The sequence below is a fragment of the Lissotriton helveticus genome, chromosome 7 (genome assembly GCF_964261635.1).
Source record: "Lissotriton helveticus chromosome 7, aLisHel1.1, whole genome shotgun sequence".
Classification (NCBI taxonomy): domain Eukaryota; kingdom Metazoa; phylum Chordata; class Amphibia; order Caudata; family Salamandridae; genus Lissotriton; species Lissotriton helveticus.
In genome coordinates, this window is record NC_136068.1 from 1,775,553,811 (window position 1) to 1,775,565,722 (window position 11,912).

Here is an 11,912-nt window from a genome sequence, read left to right on the forward strand (position 1 = left end):
AGTCATTGGGATCTGCCGCTGTGTTTTTGATTATTTGGGTAATTTGTCCTAGTTGGAGGGAGGCGGAACAATACCAGTGGCAAAAGAAGAGTTGATAATATTGGTCCAAAGTGGGGCAACAATGTGTTTAAGTTCTTGAACCAAATGAGCAGGAAGAGGATCTCTGGTGTGCGAGGATGGTTTAAGTTTGGTGATGATGTTGAGGACAACACTTTCTGATATTGGACCAAAATCACTCCATGAGGCGTCGTTTTTTAGCTGGGGATCGGTAGAGTTAGGTTCGTATTGGGAGTGAGAGAGAGGAGGAGTTGTGAGGGATCATGGGGGGACGGAAGTGGAAGAAAGTACTGGGGGATGCTAATGGGGGGGTGTTGGCTGAGTGGAGGGGGAGTTGGGGTGAAGGATTGGTCTATCTTGGTGACTTTGTCAGAAAAGAAGCAAGCAATTTCTTCACATCTTTCAATAGCTAGTAATTTAGGGGGGCTGAGGAGGTTTGGTTTTTGACAATGTTAAAAAGTTCCCTGGGAACATTTCTAGCCTGATCGAGTTGAGAACGGAGGAAGGAAGCTTTTTTGTTAAAGATGTGTCTTTTGTAATTGGCCCTAGCAGTTCTGAGGAGGATAAAATTTGAGGTGGAAGGTTGATTCCTCCACAAGCGTTCACTCTGCCAGAGTGCTCGTCTCTCTTTGTTTAGGTGAGAATTGAACCAAGTTTTAGGCGGAATATTTTTTGGGAGCTTCAGTTTGGCAGGGAAAATTTGGTCAAGGGCTTTGAGGATGGAATTATTATAATGATCAGTTATGCCAGTGGCACTTTGGGAGAGAGGGGGGAGCTGTAGTCGAGCTTTTATTGTAGAATCCAACTCGCCAGGGGGAAAGAGGTGAAGGTTTTGGGTTAGCTTCTTTTGTTTGCTGGGGCAAGAAGTTGGAGGTGATATAGAGCTATTTATGGTGAAGAGGATGAGGTGGTGATCTGACCAGTCAATGGGGATGATGTGGGAAAGAGAAGCCAGTTCCTTGCTAGAGATATTAGCATCAAGGGTGGCACCCCTAGAGTGTGTAGGAGAATGACAGAGTTGCGTCAGGTCACTAATGTCAAGAAAGGCCTTGATGAGGTTAACTGCCGGGTCGTCAGTTTTGTTCCAGTGGATATTAAAATCCCCTAGGAAGAGATTACTGGATTTGGAGAGCGATGCTTGTATGAGGAGATCGGACAGCTCCTCAGCAAAGGTGAGAGTATTACCGGGGGGATGGTAGATAATATGTAGGCAGATAGGAGGGGAAACAGGAGTTGTAAGTTCAGCGCCGAGGTATTCAAAAGTGGATAAGTCCTGGGGACGGACAGGAGAAAGCTTGAGTTCATCTTTATAACTTACAGCGAGGCCCCCTCCAATTTTATGAATTCTGTCTTTCCTTAGGATAGTGTACCCTGGTGGGGAAAGCATGTCAAGGATTGATGAGGAGTGGGGGTTGAGCCATGTTTCAGTCAAGAAGGCGATGTCAATGCTTTCGCTGAGAATGGTGTCAGCAATTTCCGTTGCATTGCAAGAGGCTGAACGGCAGTTAAGCAGCATACAGTTGAGGGGATTAGAGTCAATGTATTTTGATGAGTCACAGGGGCGGATAGACGTGAGCTGCTGGAGGAGTCTGGGTGAAGCTGGGGAAGAAGGGTTCCTACTAATTCCCATGATTACTGCAATAGCTGAGTGAGGTAAAGGGGAGTTGCAGACGAGGTGGAGAAGGGGTGTTTTTTTGGGGTCAGTGAGGTTAAGAGGGGTTGATGGCTAGGGAGGGGGAGGGCTGAGTGAGCTTTAAAAGTCATTCAGTAAAGAGGGAGAGACAGGGGAGGACGGGATCCTACTAATTCCCAAGATCACTGGAGTGGAAGCATGAGGAGGCAGGGAGTTTGAAATTGTGGTGTGGAGGGGGTAAGCTTTATTGTGGCCAGAGAGGTCATCGGGGGGATGGCTCGGACGGAGGGGTGGGCTACGTGGAGTGTAACAGTTAGTCGATGTAGCAGGAGAGTTGACGGTGGGGGAAATAATTTCTAGGACATAAGGTGTAAGGACATTTTGAGATGGGACTGAAGGGTAGGTGTGATTGGGGGGTTATTAGTGGTGAGGAGGGAGATGTCATTTCTGAGGGAAGAGAGTTCTAATACAAGGGTCGAGAGGTGCAGTTCGATGTTGAGGAGTGATTGGGTAAGCAGTGTGGAAGGGAGGGGGACTAGTAGATTATGGCGGAGGTGTGAAGGGTCAAAGTTGGCATGGGGAGGAGGTGTGGAGAGTGGGAGAGGGGGAAAGCCTGGGGGGAGGAGATGGGAGTTAAGGTGAGGAGGTAGAGTCGGAGTAGGGGGGAGAGAGGTTGGGTTCCTAGAGTAAAAGTGGGGGTCTGGGGAAGTAAGGTTGGTCTGAGTGTTGTGTTTGGAAGTGTTGGTTAGATAATGGGGAGAGGGGAAAACAGGAGATGGAATAGGGGGTATTGGAGGTATCTTTGGGGAAGTATGGGGAGGTGGAGGAGCCTTTGGGGGAGAAAGGGGAGGTGTTGAACAGGGAGGGTGTAGGTTTTGAGCAGATGGGGGTGATTTTGTAAGATGACCGGGAGGGGAGGGGAGTGGGGTAAATCTCAGATCTCTGGGAGGAGTAGATAGAGGATGGTGGGTAAGGGAGGCAGAGGGAATTGAGGACGAGTCAATAGAGGGGAGGGATGTAGGTGTGGTAGTCGGGGGTGACCATAGGGAGTGAGGTTTTCTATAGAGACTGTAGAAAAAAGAGCTAGCGAGGTTACATGTGAGTTGGCATAGGGCACAGGACTTTCAGATAAGATTACTGTGTCTGGGACTGGATAAGAGGGGGTTGTGGGGTGGGGAAACATGAAAGAGGAGGAGAGCAGGGTAGATCGTGGATCAGTGGGAGGAGTAGATAAAGGGGGGTGGGTGTGGTAGGCTGAGGGACAAGAGGGAGAATCAGCAGAGGGGGGAAGCTGGTGAGGTAGTCGATGGTTGCGATTGCGGGGTGAGGTTATCAATAGTGCTTACAGTATTGAGAGCTAGCGGGGTCGATTGTGAGTGGATGTGGGAGTCAGTGCTTTCAGTTAAGGTAAGTGAGTCAGGGAGTGGAAGTGGGAGGGTTGGGGAGTGTGGGGATAGGAAGGGATCTTGCTGTTGGGGGTTGGAGGTTTGAGTTCAGTGTAGGTAAAAGAATTTGGGATAGTGAGCTGAAGTGGTGTTAAAAAATGTTGACGTGTTTTTCAGACGCTTGAATAAGTATTTTTCCAGATTTAAATATGGAGATGTCAATTTCACCAGGAAAAGAGGAGGGAGGAGTGGTGGAGAGTTTCAGATCATAGGGAACTTTGCAGGAATTAGTGATAGGGAGGTGTCGGAGAAAGATGCTTTTCCATTTAGATGGTCGTTTGGTGAAGAATATGTAGTTGATTATTATGGTGGAGTTAAGGCAATTGTAATTGTCCACGAATAGAGTTTCTTGATGGAGTTTAAGAAGTTTGTGTTTAAAAAATGTCTTAGCGTGTTTAGAGAGGGTGGAGGGGTAAAGGATGGACCACGAGTTAGGGTCGTGTCTGGAGATGGGTGATTCGAGCATCATGGGCGTATGTATGAGGGGAGGCATGATGAGTCAGCTGAGTTATAATGGGGGTGGGGAAGATTGGGGTGGAGCAAGGTGGGGAAGGGGGGAGGAGCACGGGAATGGAATAGGGAGGATGTCTGAAAGAGGTACAATTTTCAGTAAAGTGTGTCCAAATCGTGCTTAAAGGGAGATTAGAGTGGCGTGCAATACAGTGGAGGAGTGGGCGAGAGGGGAGCTTCCAAGGGAAGAGGTAGTAGGTAAGGTTACATTTATGAGAAAAGAGGTGAGAGTGGAGATGGGATCAACGTGGAGAGAGACTATTCGAGTGGAGTGGAGAAATTATTGATAGAGAGATCAGAGAGGTCAGAGGAAGCAAGAGTAAATCAGGGAAAAAAAGATAAACAGGATTCACATTACAACCAAAGGGATAAGGTGAGTAAATAAAATTGCTAGTGTAGGTTAGAAATTACACAGCTCAATGAGGTAGAAGTATAGGCATTAAAATAAATTGCAAGTATAGGTTAAAAATTACACACATCAGTGAGGCAGTAGTATAGGCATGATAGGTCCTCTAGAAAGGTAGTGGGCAGAATAAAGTAACAAGGTAAATATCGAGGATTTAACAGAATACATGATTACAAAAAGCATAAAGTGAAAAGCGTAAATGTTCTGATTATCTAGCAGCAGGCAATAAAAGATTCCAATGCAAGAGATCAAATGCTGTATTTCAGGTAGGGTGCTCATAGCACATCAGGAGACTGAACCACTTGCTGCTACACCATCTGGATTATAGATTGTCATACCTTGTGTATAGGAATATATGAAATAGAAAACATCTGAATTATAGATTGTCATACAACAACAAAGGAGTTTATAAAGCGCCTGGTGACGCCATCACGGCGTGTCCCCGCGCTGAAGATGGCGCTGAACATACCTTGTGTATAGGAATATATAAAATAAAAAACAGTGAAAAAGGTCAGTAAATTCAATATCATAAACACAATGATGATGGTCAATAGTGATCGGGCCCAGCACCTAAGATTCAGTAGCACCAGCAGCTGCTAGGGTCGGCCTAATTGGTGGAGGATACTCCATCTGAGGGAGAAACGAGCGTAAAGGTCAAAATAGAGAGTCATAAAATGCCGGTGAGTTAGGTCATTAAGGGTGTAGGCAGTGACCAAGCTTATCTAGGAGGGTGCATAATTCGGATGAGTCACAGGTACAATAGACAAGATAATCACTCATCTATGTCAAAGTCAACAAGATTACAAGGGTGCAAGTCATTGGTAAGGACACTCCCATATCACAAGTCACAATGAGGTAAATTAAAAAGGGGGTGTGAATAGTGCTTTAGATTGGGCAATATCCTGTGGTTGTTCACCACTTCATGACAAGGGCGTCCTAATTATAGTTGTGGATGTAAAGCTGCAATGGTGATGTGGGGGAGTAGGGACAGTCGAGCTTACTCCAAGTATGGGGAGGAATTTGGTAAAACAGGCTCATTTGGAGGGGCGTCCGTTACATATGGAAGAGGGCGAGGAGAAACGTCAATGAGGCATTAGGACTAAGGGCAAATCAAGTTCTCAGACTAGCCTGTTAACAAATTCGGCTAAAGGTCATGTCACCACTGAAAAAGGTCATAGATAGCACAAGCTCCTTTTAAAGATGGCCACCGTAGAGGCGAAATATTTTTTGTCCTTTTGCTATTTCTACTCTTTGCCAAGATCAACAAGCCACGGACAGGAGGCTTTGTTTACAGTCTATGGGGTGAGGTTAAGATGGCGTTAAGATGAGGTTAAGATGGCGACGCAATTCAGGAAGGACCTCAAGACCTGGCTCTTTGGATGAACTAAGCACGTAGTCTGATCCGCTGTGGCGCCCTACAGCACCATGAGAACCTCACAGGTGAGTAGCTGCACTTTACAAACCCTGATTGATTGGTTGATCCGCGGGTGCAAACAGACTAAACTTTCATAGCAACAGAACAGGAGGCTCAGAGGTTCAGACTTCCTGAGAGGAAAATCATGGAAGGCTTGAGAAAGGAAGGTCTGATGTGTAAAACCCACAACACAGAGGGCACAAGATGGAGTCGTGCAAGAGTGTAGTACCCAGATCTTCTGGCCTGATGATCTGTCCTCTGATTAAGCAGTCACTTCATTAGGATCTTTTGTTGCAACAACAAGGCAGGGTCATGCACCCATGCCTGCGCACACTTGCACGGAGATTGAACAATGACACCAAGACCTGTGAGACCTCCACTGGCTCCCTTTTGAGAAGAGGGTCACCTTCAAACTCCTCTCCCACGCTTACAAATCCCTCAACAACATTGGACCCAAATACCTCAACGAGAAACTATCCTTCCACATACCCAAGAGGAACCTCTGCTCCGCCGACCTCGCCCGGGCAGAGGTTCCCCGCATCCACAGAAAGAAAACAGTTGGGAGAACCTTCTCCTACATTGCAGCCAAGACCTTGAAAGAGCTCCCCGTGAACAACAGATGCTCTCCAACCCTCCCCACCTTCAGGAAGGACCTCAAGACCTGGCTCTTCGACTGATCTGGAGCGTCCCCTCCAGCGCTTTCAGACCCTCATGGGTGAGTAGCGCGCTTTATAAACCCCTGATTGATTGATTGAGTTGATCTCCTTTGATAGCTCTTCCAGAGACATTGATGTGATTTGACAGCCAGGTGCCTTTTATGAAATCAGTGTGCGCCGGGTGCTGCGATATGTTTGTGGCTTAGTGGTGCACTGACAAGATAGACCTGTTGTAGGCCAAATTGTCAGCTGTCTTGTTATACACTGTATCTTTGGCCCAGCAAGGGCTAGTAGCAGGTACTTTCAAAGAGTACTTTCAACCCTCTCAGCCTTTTTACATTTGTCGAACCATCCATCCCTGTTCAAACCACCTGTTGTGATGTGTTTTCTTTAACCGCTTCCGCGCTACCGCGTTTTCCCGCTGTGCGCTGACATTTGAAAAACGCGCGGTTTGTGACAAAACCAGCTCATCATCCGCGTAGCGCAGGTAACGCCCATGACGAGCTGGCTTTGTCATTAGCGCGGAAGGGGTTAAGGTTTGTAACATATGTTTCAGCCAAAACCCTTTGTGATGCCGCAGTGGGACTTGAATTTAGTACTCACTTTCCTAATGTGTATCCCTTTTGAGCCAATGCACAGTCATCCATCACAGCCCCAGTTTTTGAAAACTAACTTCCTGTTGGCAATAACATTGGCACGTGTTAAGAGTGCAGAAAGTAGTGACATCGTATTGTGTCAGACAAGCTGTCACTGATCTGACCTTCTTTGCTCCAACTTATCCCTCAAAAGAGGAGAGGAGACTCTATCACTTGGAACCCAGAAGACCACTGAACTTTTACATCATTTTCAGCAAGTAACATTGGGCGGATGTGCATCTCTTTGCGGTGTTCTCTGAAGCAATGAAGGACAAGGCAGTGCAGACGCAGACCAACTCACAATGGATAGTCCTCTTTATTAAGATCTGCTATGTATTTTCTACGAGCCAGTCTCCAGAGGTCTGAGGGCTCATTCCACCAGAGCAAAAGGTACTACCACTCCATTGAAATGTCTGGTGCCTGTTCAGGATATGTTTTCAGGCTGATATTTACAAAGATGTTTACAAAGCACTATTTCTTTGACTGTCAGGTCTGTTGGAAAGGGCATTATACTCATTCAGTCCTGCAGGATCTTTTGATCTGAGTCGTTCCACAGACCCAATGCCTTGGGCAGGGGTGGATCCTCCGTTTGAGCAGAGGAGCATCGCTCTATAACAAAAGCTCATGGCCAGAGTTGAAAAATTAAATGGAAAGTTCATTTATTACCATTTTATTTTTCAGCATCTGACCCATTTCGAACTGAGCAACAGGATGGGGTGGGGCCATTGCTGCTGAGTGGCAGCAGCGAGCTTTGTGCTTTCGAGTTTAAAATGCGGATGTCTCATTGGTCAGTCATCTTGCGACGGTCAGCCATGCTTGCACATTTGAAACTCTAACCCAGCTGTCTTAAGACAGCTGAGTTAGAGAAAGAAAAGGCCTCCAATGCTCTTGTAAGCACTGATAGAGGCCACTCCCACCATCCTAGCGCTGCTCTCATGCGGCATGAGAGCATCTCCAGGATATGACTTGGGAGTCGGGATCCTGCCTGCCTCTAGGAGAGAAGGAGCGAGGAGAACATCGCACTCGAGAATAGCTAAGTGCCTTTTGTTTTCTGGTGTGCCCAACCACCCACATGACATGCCAGCTGCCTCTGGCCTTGGGAAGTACTGCTTTGGTATCCATTCAAAAGAAGAGGAATTTGTGGTTAGAAATATCCAACAGAGAAACAAGATATCTACCTTTTGTAATGCTCTACCTAGTGAATACCGTATTTTATTGCATTTTCTCACCACCATCCCATTCAGTGTAATGGTCTCCTTTTCCCCATCTAAAGAGGTCCCAATTTAGGAAGCTGAAAACTGGCCCTTCCAATCTGTGTCTGAAGGTGTGAAGAAACTTCCAAAAGAAACCTGGCATCAGCACAATGGTAGTGATAATCATTTTATCACTACCAGTGTGGAATGGAACTGGTGTGGAATTGCACAGTGCCATGTTCAAGCGCGTAGGAATACTGCTTTTGGAGTTTTCCTATCCAGATTAGGCCCTAGTGATATTTGCATGGTGAGAAATCTGCAGTTAGGCTGAGTATCCACCAGAAAGGACATTACTGAAGATAAGTAACTTGTTCTTATTAATTGCAACTTTTGCCTCATGTGAGGCCTCTTGGTGCTATTGACTGATAGCAGATGTAAGGAAATGCCTTTTCTTGCATGATCACCCCCAAATTTTGGACTGCTGCTGCTGGTTTTTCGACTCCAAGTGTGCAATGAAGCCTTTTAACCAGACCTCAGTGCCAGTGTTCTAACCCCTTTCAAAGTGTATGTTGAATTGGTGACTCCCAAGTGCCATAAGCTAACTTGCTTATAAGTCCCCAGTATATGGTACCAGGAGTATCCAGGGCATGCATGTTAGAGTGTCCACCCAGGGCTGCAGCACGGATTGTGCCACCGTGCAAAGTACAAAATGGCTCGCAGTCTGTTACTCCAGCCTAAAAGCGCAGATTTAAATTACTAGGTCGACTTTGTCATTAAAACCAATGGCAAAGCCCCCACTTTCCTTACCAATATATATTTCTCTCCTATGGATGGCCAATCAAGCCCTAAGAAGGTAGCTGTATATTCTTAAGTAGGACATGTACCTTTATATGCTCTAATGGGAATAACTTCAACATTTTAATTTATCTGTGGAAAGACAAGTAGCCCCATTAGCTAGTACAGAATTGCAGGCTCATATTTCAGCCCTGAAAACTTTTAAATGGGACTGCTAAAACGGGTACTTCAAGGTATCAAATTAATTGTGGCATTAAACCCGACTTGATGCACAAGTTAACGTTAATACCACTCTTAAGAAAATGCAAGATTTAGAAAGTTGCCACTCTGTTGATCAGCTTATCCAGTGGCCATTCACAGTTGCTGGTCACTAGAAAGCCATCTGCCATCCCGGTGAGAAGTGTTAATGACTCCCAGTTTCAGGAACAGTAGAGGCCTACCACAGAGGGAGGTAGTACCTCCCTTTGGCAGGGAGCCACACAGAGTGTTGGCCCTTAAGGTGAACTACAAAGGAGAAACCGTCTTGTGTGGCCAGGGAAACGCTCAGTCATCTTGAAAGGGGGCAGAATAGTGCACTCTGGGATTGCTAGATGTCACTCATAGCCGTACATTGTCATAGGGCAGGAGGATGATGGAAGTCCACTGGCTAGTGACAGCTTCATTCCTCCAAGGCACCTTTGGACGTGAATATGTCACCCTGAATGCCAGATCACACCTGGACCGAAGACTGCCCTACTGACCACTGGACCTAGCAAGACAGGTTGCACCAACCACTGGACTGCACCTGCTGCTCCTTGGGCTAGTGAAGATAGGACTGTGCCTGTGGTGCCAGCCTCTTAGAAAGTCACTCTAGAGCCTTATGCAGAAAAGGTGAACTTCAACAGTCAGCAGGTCCATAAAAGTTGAAGTAGCCTGTTCTGACTAGTCAGTAGCCATCTCCACGGATTCACCGCTGACCACCAACGTGCAGTCAAGAAGAACCCCCCTCAAATCTCAGGAGTTGCATCTGTGCCTGTTGGATCTGGAAGAGTTGCCAGAGTTGCCAGAGTGCGGGATAGTTGCCATAGACAGACACTAGCCCTCACCAAAGTAAATCAGCAGACCTGCTGGGACTGAAGATTGGCTGTAAAACCATCACTGGTCTTCTACTGAATAAAAGAGGACTTTGAGGGACCCCTGCCGCCCATGGCCAAAGTTGCCCCACCATTTCTGTGGACCGAGGAATAAACACAAGAAGACCCATATCAACCGCACAGCACCTTGAGCATCTTGCATCACCAGAATCAGCACTACTCCATTGAAGTCTATGGTGTTCCTTGCTTAAAGTGAGGAACTGGACTCGAGACTGCTGTCATGACCAGGTAACTGTCCAGAACGTATTGTTTGGCCTGACTGACCTTCTCCCTGTCAGAATAAGTCACTCAAATGAAGCTGAAGTAGTCAAACACAACTCTTCAAGCGTTTTCAAACTTTGCGGTTCCAATGCTTGTTTGCACTGGGGACTAAAACGCTGAAATTTACATTTTACTTGAAAACCTATATCTCCACAACTTTCTGGTGTATTTTGCACATTTTGGTGTCTACAAATTTATAAAAAATGATATAATTTTATACATTGGTGTCAAATTTCTTTCATGTTGAGTGACTTTCTTATTCTGTTGTTTGATGAATCTAAATGCTTTACTTTAGGGGCCCCATTTATGAGTTGTTGCCGTAGGGCAGCGCAGCAGGCCTTCCTGCTGCGCTGCCGTACGGCAAGAGCAAAGGGTGCTAGTAGTTGGTACATGTCAGGGTGCTAGTATCCCTCAGGAGAGAGAGGGGCTTGCCATGCCAAACCCAAGGAAGCTTTACTGAAGCATGTCGAATATGTATGTTTCCGACATAGATCATTATTGAAACTGCTGTCCTTTCTGCTCCATTCTTACAGGTCACCAGAACAACATCACCCTTCCCTACTTTTTAAAGGAATGCACCCAGTCGTTTTGCAGTGGGAACTATGGGACTTCCAGCGAGTATGAGAATCACACCAGACGCGGCTCTTGTTGTCACAGAAATCTCTGCAATGATTTGGAGCTAACTTTGGAGCCAAATGGTGGCCCGGGCGCTGCCACATATGCTGCCCCACTCATAGTGGCTGCCCTGCTGGCCATTACCAGTTTATTATAAAGGGCAGCTGAAAGAATAAAGAACTGAACCGAAAAATCGAATCATCATTCTGTTCCCAAAGATGAGACATTTTAACTCGAAGCCATATTTGTAAAGTTTATCTACCATTGCGATTAAATTGGTTTGCACTGTAACCTTATATAATACAGAGGCACAGCTTTCGCGCAGTATCGGTATCCTTATCAATAAACAGTGAAATCAAGCAGACATCAAACCTCATCTGACTTTTTGAAGTGATCGCGATGGCTTATCTGAACAACAGAGCAATGCATTAGCACCTACAACAAATGATTCCGGTACCTACTGCTCTATTTTCCATAATCAGTTAGTTTTTGAGAGTTGGCAGAGAAAAGGTGGAGAGGACGAAGCCTCCTAGGCATATAGGTTTTTTGCAGCCCTGGGGTGCACTCCAGCAGCAGATCATGTCTGTGATTAGCCCTTCTCTGATAATTATCATGTGTTTTCTTCCCTTTTAGGACCTGACATCCCCTTGCATGAATGATCTCTACTAATTGATTAAACCATAGTGAATATGTATGGTAAAATCAAGCCCACGTTCTTTCCACGATGCTCTGTTCGTATAAATATATATTTCAAGCTTGCATTAATATATTGGTGGTATTTAATCATGGTACTTGATCATTTCAAGAGTAATCAATGTTACACGTTGTTGTCCTTTCAATCCATTTATTTGTCGAATGTTGTTCCTGAAAGTTTTCAACAAACTTTTGAATAAATGTATTAAAACTGCACATAAATTGCTCAAAGCAAGAGAGGTTCTTCACAACAGGTAACAGAAGGACAGGCCCAGTCGCACACCCGCCTTTTCTGAAGCTTGAAGGCATTCAGCCTTCGCTGGCTGTCTCATCTGGTGGCATTGCTGGCTGGGTTTATCGTTTACTCACAGCTGCCTTTGTGAGCTAAAAAAAGAACTCATTAGCCTGGAATCAAGTATGTGAGAGTGAATGTCTTTGAAGCTCAGATTAGGCATTTATTTGCTTA

General features: G+C 45.8%; 1 protein-coding gene across 1 annotated transcript in view; it reads left to right on the top strand.

The window, feature by feature from the left end:
* Positions 1 to 11,512, top strand: part of LOC144770765 (ly6/PLAUR domain-containing protein 3-like) — a 345,345-nt gene extending 333,833 nt beyond the window's left edge. The window contains exon 6 of the mRNA XM_078655514.1: positions 10,672 to 11,512. Coding sequence (XP_078511640.1) covers positions 10,672 to 10,910 — 239 coding nt within the window. The 3' untranslated portion in view covers positions 10,911 to 11,512. The remainder of the gene's footprint in view (positions 1 to 10,671) is intronic.
* The last annotated feature ends 400 nt before the right edge of the window (positions 11,513 to 11,912 follow it).